This window comes from Crocodylus porosus, unplaced genomic scaffold (assembly GCF_001723895.1).
Source record: "Crocodylus porosus isolate Cpor-Errol unplaced genomic scaffold, CroPor_comp1, whole genome shotgun sequence".
NCBI lineage: Eukaryota > Metazoa > Chordata > Crocodylia > Crocodylidae > Crocodylus > Crocodylus porosus.
Genome location: NW_017728924.1, coordinates 14,528,237 through 14,544,841, shown reverse-complemented (window position 1 = coordinate 14,544,841; position 16,605 = coordinate 14,528,237). Strand labels below are relative to the sequence as shown.

General features: G+C 38.6%; 1 protein-coding gene across 3 annotated transcripts in view; it reads left to right on the top strand.

Annotated features, from left to right (window-relative positions):
* The window catches only part of ATRX (ATRX, chromatin remodeler), a 146,510-nt gene extending 131,880 nt beyond the window's left edge, over positions 1-14,630 (top strand). For 2 of the 3 annotated variants that reach the window (XM_019540377.1, XM_019540376.1), the window contains 5 exons: positions 6,540-6,689; positions 8,901-9,026; positions 9,642-9,737; positions 10,275-10,403; positions 11,637-11,909. In XM_019540377.1, coding sequence (XP_019395922.1) covers positions 6,540-6,689; positions 8,901-9,026; positions 9,642-9,737; positions 10,275-10,403; positions 11,637-11,909 — 774 coding nt within the window. Of the gene's footprint in view, positions 1-6,539; positions 6,690-8,900; positions 9,027-9,641; positions 9,738-10,274; positions 10,404-11,636 lie in introns of all 3 variants that reach the window. The other variant, XM_019540375.1, reaches the window with a different exon arrangement.
* The last annotated feature ends 1,975 nt before the right edge of the window (positions 14,631-16,605 follow it).

Genomic DNA, 16,605 nt, shown 5'->3' with positions numbered 1-16,605 from the left:
TTTTTTTTTTTTTTTTTTTTTTTTTTTTTTTTTTTTTTTTTACAGGTTTGGGTATAATTCCCCCCACACACACACACACCCTCCCTTGTTTTCAGACCTCTTCAGCTTTCATTTCTTCAAAGCATAGTTTTCTGAACAATGATGTCATTGTGCAATTTTATTACCATGCAGATGGTAAGATAAGAAACTTGCCTCTGTAATCCTTAGCATTGGCATGAGCTGCATCGCAATAAAATCATTTAAACATACTAAAAGCAATATGTGGAACAACAGATAGAATCCAGGACAATAACTCCCCAATACCCATGTACATGAACTAATGTTGAATGTAAGCATTTTGAAATTAATTGTCTAAACCATTAGAGTTTGTTTTTTGAGAGAGGGACCAGGATAGGGATTGGGTGGTATGCTTTCTGTTCATCTCCACAGCCATCTAAACACAGATTAATCATCTTTTTTTCCTCTTTAATGTTTTCCCATGAGCAGACTTTCTGCTTGATGACTGCAGACCAAGTATTCATTCTTGACCTGATGAAACCCAATGGTAGGGATCTTTTAGCTTTTCAGGAAGGAGTCTCATAATAATAAGGGATTGATGACTCAGGACTCCATTGTTAAGGTTCAACCTTTCTTGTAACTTTTAGTTTGAGCAGTTGATGATTTGTTTATATATTCCTTTTCTTTAAACATAAGGAGGAAGTATTTAGACTGCTTGGAAAGCATAGAATTAGGCTTTTGTGTAGGTTAGGTGATCAAAAATTGCATGCGTTTTCTTCATGTTTTCAGTGTTGTATAGCTTGGGCCATATTTTAACATTCCACATATTCTTAGCATGCATATCTTGTTACACTCTGGCACAGGTCAGTTTTCTTAGAAAATGCAATTTGTAGGAAAAAAATTAGTAGTGTTGTTCAAATACAAGATCCTCATGGCAAAAAAACAGAATTATAAGTGTTTGGCAGCTAACTATATGCACATTAATTGTGGTTAAATATTTACTTCCTTAAGTATTATGGAATGAAAAAATATTCCTTTACAGTGTAACATACATCCGTGTTTAGAGTTTTCACCGTAAAGCCCTTTAACATATTTAACATGTTTAACTTTAACTTATCTGTATTTTACTGGGAAGGAAATGAAAAGTTGACCATAACATTTTAAGGTTTTTGGTTTTGTCTTTTGGCATTATAAATCCTTTATGACTGGTATCTCCTCTGTGAAATTTTGGTGCAGAAATATTTCATATTACTAAAATGACCATAAAAGGAGGAATTTTGGTATGATTACTAAATCAGTATATTAGTTGATAAATGTGTAATATGTCAGTGTCAGGATTGGATCCAGAACCAGCTGATGTCCATGTGAATCTTTGCTCTGACTTCAATGCCATTTGGATTAGCCCTGTAGACTGTGAACTTCTATACAAACAGCTATAAAAAAAAAAAAAAAAGACCTTGATTTTAAAAATTGCATGGCGCATTGCAATTTAGTATTGTGATTCAAACAGGATTGTCATCTTGTTACCTACTAATCATGGGAGCAAAGGTTTGACGAAGCAGACCCTTCATACATAACAAAATAAGAGAAGTTTGGAATCTGATGTCACAACTTTAAGATAATTGCTCAGAATATAATTATCCAAAGCACAGATTATGCTAATCAGTTTAATATCGGAATTGTTATTTATATAAGACCAGATTTTTTTTTAAAGGGATTTAGGTACTTAACTCATATTGCACTTGTCTTTTTTATTATAATACTACATCCATCTTTTGGAGTCATACTTAATAGGACTGAACTGACACATAACATTTTGTTGCTGTTCTAGAATAGTTAAGATGACGCAACTCCTAAGACTTTTGGAATATCTTGGTTATAAGGTAGTCAAGAGTTGCACATGGATTTTGGAAGACTCAGTCCCCTTTAATACTGTCCCCCTTCACTCCACCAGAAGTGTACCCAGAAGGGGTACACTCCTTGAAAAAGGTTGAAAACCCCTGCCCTGGAGCATTACAAAGACTAGTTCTCCAGCACTCCTATTCAGATTAAGGGTCTGGTTCCCTGAAATGCGGTTGTCACAGATCATGCCGCGTTTGATGGAAACCCTGCTACAGGACTCCCCAAGAAGAAATCTTATTTTCTTTCCTTTTCCCCAAGCACCCTTTGAGACCAGCCCTAGCATGGCTTCTCGAGAAGCAATCCTCTGGCTTCAAGACTCTGGCTGTTCTCTGTCCCTGGCTTCTCTGGTGATCTTTAGTACCCCCACTTCAGAGCTCCTTTTTTTGATCAGCTGCGAAAGGGGTTTTTTCCTGCTTCAAGAGGGAGAGGACAGGGGTTAGTGCCGATGTCCCAAGCAGTACAGCAGAAAGCTTCACTCCAAACCAACTGTCTTTATTGTGCAAGTACAGTTCCCTCTGTCCTCCCTTGCACTCCACTCTGTCCTATCTGGACTGTTCTTTCTGCGCTCTTTACTGTCTGCCCTGGGACTTTCTTTGCTCCCCAGCTCTCTGAGTCTCACTTTTTTTTCCCCCGTCCAAGGCAGCCAGCCACACTCAAAACTGTTACAGAACTATAGTATTAACCTGGGGATATCACTCACCCAATAAAATGAAACAACGTCATTGGGAACAAATCAGGGAGCAATCTCCAGGCCTTGCTGCTAGGCTCAGACTGCTGTCTTCCTCTGGGGTGCAAGGGGCATCTGTGTGTCCTACTTATGAAACTATTTATAGCAAAGCATGTTCACACTGACCCCTTCCTCCCCCTCCCCAGTGTTCCCCACCACAAGTGCAGCCTAGAAGTCAGCCCTTGGCCTTTTTGGTCACAGTAATACTGCTATACTGTAGTATACCTAAATTGTTAAATTTAATCTTCACTTCTGCTAATTAAAAGCAGATTTCTAGCCTTCTACTATCTCTGCAACCTTGCAAATAAAGTCCTTCAAAAATTCTGTATCAGTCTAAAAATGTGTAACAGGTGCTCTAGAGCTGATTAATCACTTGTTCAAAATGAGCTGATAGAAATATAGAAATAATTACTATACATGCAGTGGGTTTTGTGTAGACTTCTGTTACACTGATGACTTGTTATCTAATCCAGACTAAAGTTTTAGGTACTTCAAAGCGTTTTTCGTTTTGCACAGCAGCAGATTAAAAGGTTGAAAAGCACATTGGAGAATGCCAAAGGGGTTGTTATCTTTCCTTGGAAGAGATAGTTTAAACAGAGTTTTCTCAGTTTAATAGATTTTTATTGTATTTTAGATGTTATGTTTTGCTTTGCCCTGAGTTTTTCAGAAATGGATGTCAAGTGCTTTTTAAATAAATCGATTTATGGACTATCATACTGTTTTAAATAGAGTCTCAAATTTTTTACACTGAACTCCCAAGGAATTATCTGCTGGGAGAGAGATTTAGCACATGTTAAAATGACTGTTAAAAGATTTTTTTTCACCAAAAGCACCAATTGTTGGCCTGGCCTTTTCATTTTGAAACAGGCATGTTTGAAGCGAAAACTTCAGTAATTGTTACTTCTACCTTTTCAGGGCCAGTGATGATAGACTCCCCAAACAGGTTGGTGTGATGTAAGGGTAGATGGAGAATAGCAAGCTGCTTGAACCCAGGTTCTCAAAAGCATCAGGTCTACTTCACAGTGCCCCTTTGGAGCTGACATGAATGTGCACTTTCTAATTCCTGTTTCCCCCAGCCCAAAAAAATGGGATCATAATGACTTGAAGCCACTCTTTTGGTTTATCCTGTTAAATAAAAGCTGGAATCAGTAGAGGCCTTGTAATGGAGATCAGAAAATCAGATTGAAATGATTGTCCTTTTTCAGTTGGGTGCAGTATATCTTTAGCAGCAGGTTGTAATATATGAACACTAGTTTGGAAATTAGTAACTGCATTTTTTATATAATCTAAGAGACTGTAAATTTTAAAAAAGGATGCTAATTCCAGAATAATTCCTTTGCTGCTTTACTGACTGGCTGTGGGAGATATTTATCTTATGACTTGGTGATAGGTAGTATACCACCAGGAGTGAGTTTTCTTTCAGGTATAATTATTTCCTAGTTGCATTTAGTAGTTCTGTGAAGGCCTAAAATGACAGGTAGAAGAAACATTTTTTTACATTCAGAAAATTTGTCAAAATCTTGTTTTCAAATCCTCATCCAGATTTGCCATTTGATACAATTTTAAGACCCTATAAACCATACTGTTAAATGCCTTCTTAAACTCCAAGTATATTAATTACACTCAGTAAACTTTTTTCGCTAAATGTTGTTGTGTAGAATTGAATTAATCAGTTTTTCGATGTGAAAGCATTTAAGAAAACCAAATTGGAGTAACTTCCTTATCTCGGCTTTCAAGCTTCATCACTCTATTTAATACAAAATAAAGCTTGGACAAAGGAAATCAAATATACACAATTGAATGTGATTTAAACCACATTTTGATGACTGTATGGGCCAAGTGAATATGGATTATATTCCAGGATTGTTTTCAATAATAGTGTTACCATAGAAACTAATGCATATGCATGCTTAAGAACCCTCTGCACACTTGATATATGGCTGCAGTATGCTGAGAGAGCTTTTACTGTGTTAACTTAATTTTAATTTTGTAATCTCTTTTGGACTTTTTCACCCACCTCCCTTAGATGTTTTGTATGCATCCTATTACCACAACCCCTATTTCCCTCTGAATCCTATGATTTTGTTTCTTTCACCCTTTAGTCAGGCAGATGTAATGCAGAACTTGCTCCTCAGGGGCTAGAGGAGAAAGGGTTGATTTAGACATGAAGAGACCAAGTGATGGCATAAGGATGAAACAAAGAGGTTGACTTCTACAAAAAACAAAAACAAACCAAACAACTGGTTTTGTGCTTCTGAGAGTTCAGATCAGTTTTGGTTTCTGTAGTGTAGCAATTGTGAGTAGGATACTGTGCTGGGACCCAGGAGATCTAGGCTGAGTTCCTGGCTCTTCAGCATTCCTTTAGGTTCATGGGTAGAAGTCACATAATCTCTCTCTTCTCCCATCTTTAATCTGCTTAGGTTGTTAGATTGTCAGGGTAGGAACTGTCCCTTGCTCAATGTTTGTGCAGTGTTTAGCACAGTTGGGCCACTGTTTTTATTGTGGTCTCTAGGAGTTAGTTTTAACCATAATAATAATAAACCTGCTGCAGAAAAACGCATTATTTTGTCTGTATCCTACTGTAGGCACTGTATGTAATTCTTGGTAGGAGTGGCCCAAGTAGTGCAGTGAAGTCAAACCCATGGTCTGGTCCTCTGACAAGTTTTGCAATTGATGTTGTTGTGTTGGAGCTTTTCTTAATTGCATGTGCAGGTGCATCCTCAAAAAATTGGCCTTGGAAATGCTGAAGAAATACTTCTCTCTGACCACGTGGATTTTTTTGTCCAATCAGCAGCTAGCTCTAGAAATAGTATTCTGTTAATCCTGAAAGGAGAATAACTTTTCTTCCAACACCAAGAGAAGTTCCTTAGGTCATGGGGTCAGCAGTGTATGGTCCTCAGAATCATTGGATTGGGCCTGTGGACCCGGGGGGGGGTGGTACCAAGGGAGTTGAGCAGCCGGGGCACCGTGCTGTGGACAGATGGCAGGGGGCTTTGTCACGGCCAGGCAGTGCAGCAACTTGCCTGTGCCACAGCCAGGCGGTAGGGAGAAACAGTGGCAGCAGCTGGGTCCTAGTGCCAGTCCATTTCAGATCCAAGCCGGGTAATTTTAGCCCACTGCAACAGAGTTTGCGAACAGCTGACCTAGATGACTCTGGAATGCTGTTCCAATGAAAATAAGTCTAATGTATAGAGTAGGGCCTCTTGGCCATATCTTGTGCCTGGAGCCCATACATGTGGTCTATTTAACTTGAGCATTTAGAGATTATATATCCCAAAGCTCATTTTGCCATTTTGAAGAACATGGCTCTCAGTTGGCTTCTGACTTTATAAAAACGAAAATATTTTTTGCAGTGTCAGGTCACAACCTACAGTTTGGGCCTAAATACTTTTTAAATTATAAAACACATCAAAGGGGCTTCAGATTCACTACAGAATATTACCAAGGCTTCCTTCTAGGGGGCAAAGAGCAAACATCTCTATAAGAATTAGTTTAGTCCAGAGGTGGGCAAAATGCAGCCCAGGGGCCGGATGTGGCCCGCCAGGCCATTCTATCAGCAACCCTCCACCCAAAATAATTGCCTGCCCTGGTTTAGTCCATTCCATGCTATTCAGGGTCTTATAAAGCCTCCATCCTCACTGGCATTTGAGTGCATGCAGTGCTTTAAGTGAGTTGACTCATTTGCTGCATTTGGTTGTTTCTCCATTTCCCTCTTTATGAGGAATATTTCATGTGTGGTTTTTGTTGTTTTTAAATTTATTTTAATTTTATTGATCTGTGAAATACTGCAAGGTCTTGTTGGTGACTATCAGTATACCTTTCATATCATCAGCAAAGACACTGTGATAACACTGCTACTGTCCAAATATTTAACAAGTGACTTAAATTTCATTATACTTTTTCATTTAAACAGGATACAATTTTGGCAGAATTGCTTCAGATCCATAAAGAACACATAGTGGGCTACCATGAACATGACTCACTCCTGGACCACAAAGAGGAAGAAGAATTGACTGAAGAAGAAAGGAAGGCAGCTTGGGCAGAGTATGAAGCTGAGAAGAAGGTAAAGTTGGATGCATTAGCTTTAATAATATCTGTGAAATGTTTTTAGCTTTTTACATTTTTTAGCTTTTAAAAATAATGTAATTTTTAAAAAGCTTTTAAAATAGCTCTGTGGTAGGCTTGAGGTTCTGAGTAATGCTCTGTGAAACAATAAGTTTAAATACCACCTCTCTGAAAGCAAACTGTGAGGTATGAAAAAATTCCTTTGTGGTTTGCCATTTTGTTCTAGGCTTTTATGTGTGTATGCTTCAAGCTACTTCTGTTTGATTTTAGCACATTTTACCATTTTTCTTTTTTTGATTTGTAGTTTTTACATTTTATGTTAAACTCTAACTGGAGCTCTTTATAATTCTGTGTTTTGAAAATATAAGGAAAGTCTCTAGCTCTATTAATAGTTGCTTAAAAAAGGAGAAAAAATGAGTTTGACATTTAAACCAAACCCTGATATCCCTTCCACCTCTGTCCCTTCCCTGCTTCCCCCCAAGAAAAAAAATTGAAAAGAAAAGAAAACAGTCTTATTGAGGGATAAGTAAGACCAGAATTAGTCTGGACATTTTGTAAGAAATATTGTTCCTGTCCCACTTCAAGACAAGTGCTCAGCAGAACAATTGTGATATGTAAGACTTGACTTCATTTAAAGATGCAGGAAAAGGATAATTCCTCTTCAGAATTAACACTGGCTAAAATTACATAGATATTCTGGCTAAAATTACATAGGGGTTTGCTTTATGACATAAGTGGTGCCTGTGAAAACTCCTATTGTATCTGGCTTGTTCAGTTGTTTTCTTGCACAGTATTTCACTGTGTATCCTAAAGGAAAGTGTTTACTGTATTGGCTCACACACTTCAGATATTTTAAGGGGAAAAAACAAGTATTAATTTTTTGCTATTAGCAAGAGGTGGAATTGTTTGTTTCTGTATAGAGCCATGGTTGCTATGCCACCCCTGTTCAGGCCCTGCAGTCATCAAGGGTCCCCACAATTTGGAAGAGAAGCATGCTTGCGTATTTTGCTAGCATTTTGCAGCCAGGCATGCCTGTCTCTTGCTTTGCCATGTATTTTGTTTGACTATTTGGGGGATTTTTCTTCTGCCTCAGTGACTTCTTGATCTTATCTTTTTTATGTTTACTTCAACTATGGGATTGTATATTTGAAACCTATTCCTTGCAAGGGGTCTTTCAGTGACTAGAACTTGATGTACAGTATTTCTTTCAAGGCAGGTTGATCCTGTTCATCCAGTTTTTTCTGTATTCCATCAATTCATTCATTTCGGAAATCCTTGCTCTGTTGCTTCTGTAGTAATGGGTGTTTTTCTAGCCAAAATACGTAATACTTTATCTATCTCATAGTACTTTGCCAAAATCAAAGACACGAAAATGCAGGTTTTAACAAGATAGATCCAGCAGTATGCATGCTGGATTGTGTTATGTTAGCCTTCTTCACTGTAGACTTGTGTAAGGCCTGAACAAGAGCACTCCATCTGGCAGTTAGTGGTGGCTGTCGTGATGGAATTCCAGCTTTACTCCTTCATTTCTTTCCTTTGTTCTTTTCCATTCTCTTGGGTCATCTTTTTCTTTTCCATGATTGTTCCCACATTAAGCCTGTATTTGGTAAGGTGTCATTCTCCCTTCTATATGTATGCCTAGCGATATTGAGCTCTACTCTTTTACATATTTAGCCATAGATCATTAAGCCAATTTTCTTTCATGCCTCTTCATTCATTACTTTTTCAGGTCTAAATATTATTATTGTTCCCCTCCAGCAGCTTTTCTGAAATATTTCTAACGTATGCATGATCTTAGAAATCCTCCTCCAATGTTCAGATGCATACAGTAGCTCAGTTTCCATATTGATGTATATTTAAAGTATGGTTTTCGGTTTTGCCTTTTCATAGTCTTTCAAAGTGATACGAAGACTTTGTTTGATTTACTAATTCTGATAAGTGTGTTTCTCTTGCTGTCTACATCTGCTGCTATCATACTGGCCAAATATTTAAATCTTTCTTCTCTTATTGTGTTTATATCAAACACATGCACATAAACTGGACCCTCAAATTTCTCTCAAGCCTTAGTAGTAAGGCCTATATGTAAAAAAAAAAAAAACAAAAAAAAAAAAACCTTGTTTTCTCAAAGTGTTATAGTTTTATAGTTTTTACCAGAGTTAGTAATGAAGATGTGCAGTACCTTACTATACATATTCCTTTTGTTTCCAAGGGTCTGACCATGCGTTTCAACATGCCAACTGGGACCAATATGCCCCATCTCAACTACAACACTCAAACCCCATATATTCCTTTCAATCTGGGAGCTTTGTCAGCGATGTCTAACCAGCAGCTGGAGGTAGGCAGCGAATCTAAATAGCATAAGGTGTCTATATTACCTTAAGCATATTTTAATTATTTTCATCAAGTTACAAATGGATAATTAATGTAATTCTTAAATACCCTGGTATTCAAGAAAGTGTCCCCTGATTGATTAGTGTCTCATTTTTTTAAAGTAACTACTGTTTCACTGAAAATTTTACTTGTGTACACATTAGCAGCACTGAATCTTGACTGTAGATACAACCACATTAGTAACATTAAAACAAGTAATAATGTTTGACATGCACATAGTGTGTTATAATTGTGATAAGTGATGGTCAAAATAAATAATGCAATGCTACAAAAAGTATAGCTGCAAGTTTAGTACTACTTTAATAATCTAGCTACCACTTAATAAGCTGTTATTTTAAAACTGAGATTTACGTTTGCTGTTAATATTTTCTCTCTCATTACTGCAATCCAAGCTCTAATCATGTATGAATTTTTCCTTCATGTTACTGTTCATTTGTGGGGTATAGTAAAAAGGTTAAAGTATGCTGGCTTAAATAGGGGGTGAAAAGGGTTTCTAAATGTGTTGGCATGTGTTGCTTTGCACCTCCCCGTTATAATTTGTTTTCTGCTCATCTCTCAGGACCTCATTAATCAAGGAAGAGAGAAAGTTGTAGAAGCCACCAACAGTGTAACTGCAGCAAGAATTCAGCCCCTTGAAGATATTATCTCAGCTATAGTAAGTAAGATTGATATAACTCACACTTGGCTAGAAGCTGGGAAAATACTGAGCAGTATGGAAGAAAAAATGATTATTTGTTGGGTGGTGAATTGTAATTTTATTTTTAAATTAAAATACAAGTCTGTCAAATAATGTTTCTCCATTAGCATAACTTGTAGTAACTTCTAATTAACGGCAGTGAGGCAATAGTATACGTGTCCATAGTAGTCTTGGAGTGTCAGCAAATTGGTCAGGCACTCTTTGTCGGTGCTACTTGTCATACAGTAAAAATACTGCATTGTCCATAGGAGAGTAATAGGTAAGCTCCACAGAAGAGTACTCCCTCTGTTCTTCCCCATCCCCTTTGTTTTAAAAGACAACATTTAGAAATGCATTATCTGAGTTGGTAAGAGTAAAGAATGGGTAACTTTGGGTTCAGGCTCTAAAACCATGCATTTTTAGAGCCTTCACTGGACTCGCCTCTGGCGCACAGGCATTTACTTGGTTTGCTCTTACTTTTCCACCAAAATTACATTAGTCATGTTTCCTTTTCAGTGGAAGGATAATATGACCCTGACGGAGAGCCAGGTACAGGCTTTGGCCCTAAGTAGACAGGCAAGCCAAGAGCTGGACGTGAAGCGCAGAGAAGCCTTGTACAATGATGTCCTGACAAAACAGCAGATGGTAAGAAATCTGAGTGTGTTTTTGATAGCTGCATTTATGTGGGGCGGGCCATGTGGGTGTCAGCTACTCTAACCAATACAATATCGAATGCTGGCTTATTGGTCTCATAGGCCAGGTAATAACCATCAGCGTAACTTCCACCATACCAGGACATGTTGGTTTGGGCAATGTGGTAGTGTTGCATTGTTTATTTCCTATTTGAGGAGATGTCTCATGAAGTGAGAAGTAGTCTCCAAAACATGTTCCTTTCGGGTGTTTTACGTGAAATGTTAGAGGGCCAGTGGCTTAAAGAAATTTAAAAACCTGGCATTAGACAGGATGTGTGGGGTCAGACTTGTACAAAAACTAGTTATCCTAAAACAGCTTGATGCCCTGGGCAGCGGGGGTGGATCCCGCCAGCAATGCTGACTGTTTTTTGGGGGGGGTTTTGCAGCCTCTCTTCTCCCCCCAATCCCCCCATCAGTGCCCTGGGCTGCCACCACAGTCACACTCCCCCTTAGTTACACCACTGTTATCAGCCCTAGGTGTCTTGCAGTGTGCATATTTTATAGGCATACATCATAACTTGTCCCGTTTACAGCTATATAGTTCTGAAAAACAAATCCAAGTGCATAATCTCTTACATGCCTCACATCTTCCTACAAGGAGGATCCAAAGAGATCCCGTGCCAACATGAGCCTTTAGAAGACTTTCCCACTGTCCTTTGCCAGTTACTGCGAAGTTCTGAGCTTTGGCACCAAATGAAGCGTGCACGTTACTTAGGAAGCACTGACAAGTTCTGTGGGTTTAAGCTGTTCTATGAAATTGGAACCTTTCTTTGTAGGCATTACTCCTTTGGGAAGTGTTTTCTCCTTTTGGCGTTTGTCACTAAATGTTTATTTGTCAATCAAGCTGTACAATATTCAAAAGGATAATATATGGTACCTGACAAAAATGCAGTAACTAATACATAGGAGTAATTTCACAGTATAGTGCATGTCACCATGGCAACTAACAAAATGCTGCCTGCAATACAATAGGCAAGTCATTAGGAGGACTTAGCCCTAAATGGTGTTACTAACTGGTTTCTACAGTAATCAGCTTGTGAATGCCATCGCATTAGTGATGGTGATAACAATAATGCTTTTTCCTTCACCCATGGTACCCCTAGCAAATGGATTTTAACTCTGAACTTGATACTTACTGCACTGAGACAGGTCATGCACTTGTAACAGCTCTACTTTCCCTCCACAGTTAATCAGTTGTGTTCAGAGGATACTTATGAACAGAAGACTACAGCAGCAGTACAATCAGCAGCAACAGCAGCAAATGTCTTATCAACAAGCAGCAATGAGTCATCTTATGATGCCAAAGCCTCCAAATTTAATTATGAATCCTTCCAACTACCAACAAATAGATATGAGAGGAATGTATCAGTCCGTTTCGGGTGGTATGCAGCCACCGCCACTGCAACGTGCACCACCCCCAATGAGAGGCAAAAATCCAGGACCTTCCCAAGGGAAATAAATGTGATTTTGCACTTAAAGCTTAAAGGATTGTTAAAATCAGAGAAAGAACTTTTATTTTTTTAGGAATCAATGGCTTAACAGAACTCAACTGTATAAATAGTTTGGTTGGTCCCCTTAAATGCCATGTTCCATATTAGTGTTTCAGCTTTGTTTAAATAGGACATAATGTTTTCTCTGATTTGTCAGTGATGTTGCCTAGAATCTTCTTACATGTTTTGAGTACAGGAGATATCAAATTGTTTTCAGTGAAAACAAGTCCTTCCATAACAGTAGCAGCTCCACAGGTTTCCTGTCTAAACTCCTACGCTTGCTTTTAGTAGCCATAAAAATATTACCAGATTTGAGAGGCTTAGGGAAGAATACAGATCTGTATATTTCAGTATGCCATTATATAACATGTACACAGCTGAGTTCTTGATTAGAGTTGATTCCTCAAATTATGGAATACTTTTCTACTTGCCCGTTTTTTTTAAATTAGTCGGAGTGTTAAGCCAGAAGAAATAGTCTAATTTCCTTTTGACTGATGTCTGGACTCACACAATATCACTTGTGCTGAATAAAACAAAGGAATTGAAAACTATCTTGAGAGAACTGAGTGCAATATTCTTAAATACTACTGCTCTGAAATGTCTGGGTCATGCAGTTATCCTGAAACTGTGTATACAGCCTTAATCCGCGACTGGAGAAGAGAAACTTTTTTTTTTTTTAAACTCCGGTCTTCTGCCACCTTTTGTTTTCGGTTTTCTGTGATGGAATAACAACTGGTCAACTTAAGGTTACAGGTTTTTATCCTTCACATGCTAATTTGCTCTATGCTGACTTCAGTACAAAGCACATTTCTGTTAACTCCTTGATGCTGGTGCTAGTGTCTCTTCCCGTTGCCGGCAATGGGATTTGGGCCAAGAAAATCAAATTCCTGGTATTTTGGGGGTTAAAGTAGCGATGGTGATTAGGGTCACACCCTCTTTTCTAAACATTATCAAAACAACAGAACCATTGCTGACTTTAAATGCATACAATGAACTGTGCTTCAGCCATTTCTAGGGCTGCCAGAATTGTGGAGTAGTTCTTCCTTTCCAGAGAAAGATCTCTGGCCGTCACTCTCTCCTCCCCCCTCCCTGACCTCCTGTTATTTTCCTAAGAACATAATTTAGTACAGAAGTGTGATAGTTCTACCCTTTTTTGTTACTATTAATATTTTAATCTAGACCAGAGGTAAATTTCTGGTTTATCCTTAACATCCTCCTTAGGCACATCTTAATCGGTTATTAGTACAGCCTGTGTGTTTCTGATGATCTAATTATACACACATAAATAGGGCTTTTCTTTGCGTGTAGTTTGGTTGATACTATTTTTGTTAAAAACAAAATTATAGAACGTGGGAGTAACATTAAATGACAGGAACGTTTGAGGCGATGGTGTATTGAGTATTGACAACAGCTAGAAAACTCATGGGAAAGAAGAGCTGGATGGAGGGATTTGCTCTAGATATCACTGAACTCATACAACTTGCTGACATTTAACTAAAACTGATTTAATTTCTGGAATTATTCATGCAGGATTTTCTCGAGTTTTTATGTCCTGAATGGACAAGTGGTTTAGCATCTAAATGTGTAAATCTTGAGAGACTTCAGTTTGTGATTGAATTTTGGTTTATGCTATGAGTAGAGTTTTAGATCTGATGTAAAACCAGCTAACCAAATTGTTACTTTGGATTCTTCATGACAAGACACTGCAACAAAAATCGGTATGTTCTAGCGCTCTGTCAGCTCTGTAATTAAACTTTTTTAATTCTGGGGGAGGGGAGCCAAAAAAAGAAGGTGTATTCACTTGAAAAGAAATGAAAAAATGAGACTTTGAGACAAACGTTTGAAGGCAAATGTTCTCTGGGCAACTGTCACTGATATTCCTACGTGTCATGAATAAGAAATTTGTTCTACCAGACCTGGGAATTTTCAATGGAGTTTTACAATAACTCGCTCAAAGACTTAAATGTGGAAGTTTTAGGCAACATTTAAAGGCACATTTTTTCATCCTGGACAAAACTATGGATAACAGAAGACTAATGCATAAGAGGATATCAGAGATAAGAAGCATTGAAATAAAACTTGGACCACTTTGCATACATGTTTCTCACTTGACATTTTAGCTGCATATGTGCTTTGAGTATAACATCAAGCTTTAACAAATATTTAAAGAAAGAACATTACATCAGTAAGATATTAAAAAGCTCATTTTTATATTTGTTTTAGATGTTTTAACTAGTTGAAATGGCTTAAGATGACGAATAAAAATGTTGCTTGTAATACACTTTTGCCTGCTAAATTCTCCACATTTTGTAACCTGTTTATTCCTTTGGATGTAAAGCGTTTTTGCTTAGTATCGTGATATTGTATATGTTTTGTCCCAGTTGTATAGTAATGTTTCAGTCCATCAACCAGCTTTGGCTGCTGAAATCATACAGCTGTGAAGACTTGCCTTTGTTTCTATTAGACGGCTTTTCAGTTCTGTATTAAATATCTTAAGTACTGTAGAAAAGATGTCACCTCTTCCTATAAGGCTGTTTTGTAATATATATAAGGACTGGAAATGTGTTTTTAAAGAAAAGAAGCATTCAAGTATGACAATATACTATCTGTGTTTTCACCATTCAAAGTGCTGTTTAGTAGTTGAAACTTAAACTATTTAATATCTCATTTAATAAAGTGACCAAAATACATTCATGTGCCTTGGGATGCATTTTTTTTTAACCTTGGTGTTGGAGTCTCTAAGGGTGCACAGAGGTTCATGAAGCGCAAATTCAGGGCTACCCAGCTGGTGCCCTGGGGGCCTCCTACCTGGCTGCTGCTCCCTCTGTTGCTCTGGCTTCTGCTGCAGCTGGAGGCTCTAGGCTCCTTCTCCTCCCTAGGCTGCTTCTCCTCCCTAGGCTTTTACATCTTGCTCCCACCCCAGGGGCAAAGCAGCCTGCAGTGCAGTGCAGTGCAGTGCAGTGAGCGAGCTGATGTGGGGATGGCCCAAGTGCCTGTGGCTCATACTAACTAGGCCCCTGCTGGTGCGGAACACAGCCCCCAGTTATTCACAAATGGGATGGCCCTGAGCTATGAATGGAGCATGTCATTGACTTGTTCTCAAGTATAAACTACCTTTTGCATGTTTTGTTCAGGAAAAAGTAGAATCTATGCATCAGAAGGTCTCACCTGATAGAGCGCTTCACTTAAATAGTTTTTACCATGTGCCCACGCTTGTATTTTCCAGTTTTTGACCACAGATGATGAATTGTCCAAGTATGAGAAATCATAAAGGTTGGTTCAGTCTTGTTAAGAAAACCCCAAACTTTGTCCTTGGTTGGCTACTGAATCCTGTTTTATTCACCAGTTGGCTCCTGTTCTGGAACCAGCCACAAAGTAACCCCTATGCACGGCTCGTAAAGATAAGCACTTGTATTTCTGCTCTAAAATAGTGCAATCATAAATTGCCAAAGTGCACTTTTCAAGGAAGGTCTTTCCTAGTGACATGAAAACAAAAATCTTCATACACAATACAATTCATTGCAATAAATTGTGTGATAAGGATCACCGTGGAGAGCCCCTGTGTTTAATCTCCGTGTAAATAATCTCTTGGTTATACATATAGCAACTTCCATTGAACCCAGTGGAAGATCCACACGTATCGGAGGGCTTTCCAAGTTGAATGGTGAGTTCTGTATGGAAAGCAGATGTCCATGAAGATTCAGCACAGTTCTGCTAAGACTTTTAATGCTAAACTAGGTGTGGTAATGTGGGTGTGTCTGCATGTAAGAGGTGTTCAGTAAGGGAAAAATACTTCCTTTCCCTTTTTAAACCGTTCTAATCTGATCCTTGCAACCAAAACCTCTCGAATGGTACATACAAAGGTTAATAAATGAAACATGGGATTTTTGGGGAGAGTGATCCACCTAATGTTTCATCTCCTTGCAGCAGGACAACAATCCCATGCTGTGCCAGTTAAGTGTTTGGAAAAGGATGTAGCATCTGCAGCCTCATCAGTCCATGCAGGTAAGAAAATAGTTCTGTCCTCAGATTGGCCCTTTCCAGCTCTGCACCAGTGCTGATGTTGTCATTAATGTTTGCATTCAAGTCGTGAGCATTTGTTTTTGCCTTCCCATGCTACCAAGCACAAACAGCTGGAGCATACATCCCAGAGTAAATGCTAGTGGGACACTCGAGGTCAGCATGACTTCAAAAGACCCATGCTGCCTGGATCTAAGGGAGACCATGGCCTAGGAGATGGGTTCAGAGGAGGCTACTTTCTGTATAAATAGCCAGTAGTTGTGAGGCGTATGCTGATGATGACCACCCTAGGCAATTTAACAGAGTCTGTGGGAGACTAAGTTGCCAACTTCCTTGATGTTCAGTCTCAAATGCTCTGACAATGTATCGCGCGTTATTGTGGAGATCTTCCATGAGCAGGAAGATCTGAGAAGACCCGTTTCTTCTGCCTGGTGACCAAATTAACTAAATTGCGATGTAGTGAAAAGTAAAGCAGATTTGCTATGTGGGACTGGGGCAGACAGAAGGCATGAACCTGAGGGATGCTGACTGCCTCTAATGTATTGATTTCATAGAAAGAGGGTACTCAGCTCCCTTTTTAGGGTAAGACCTTGTGTTCTTAGTTTGCTATTTTTTAAAAACTGGCTTTGACAGCTGCACATATGT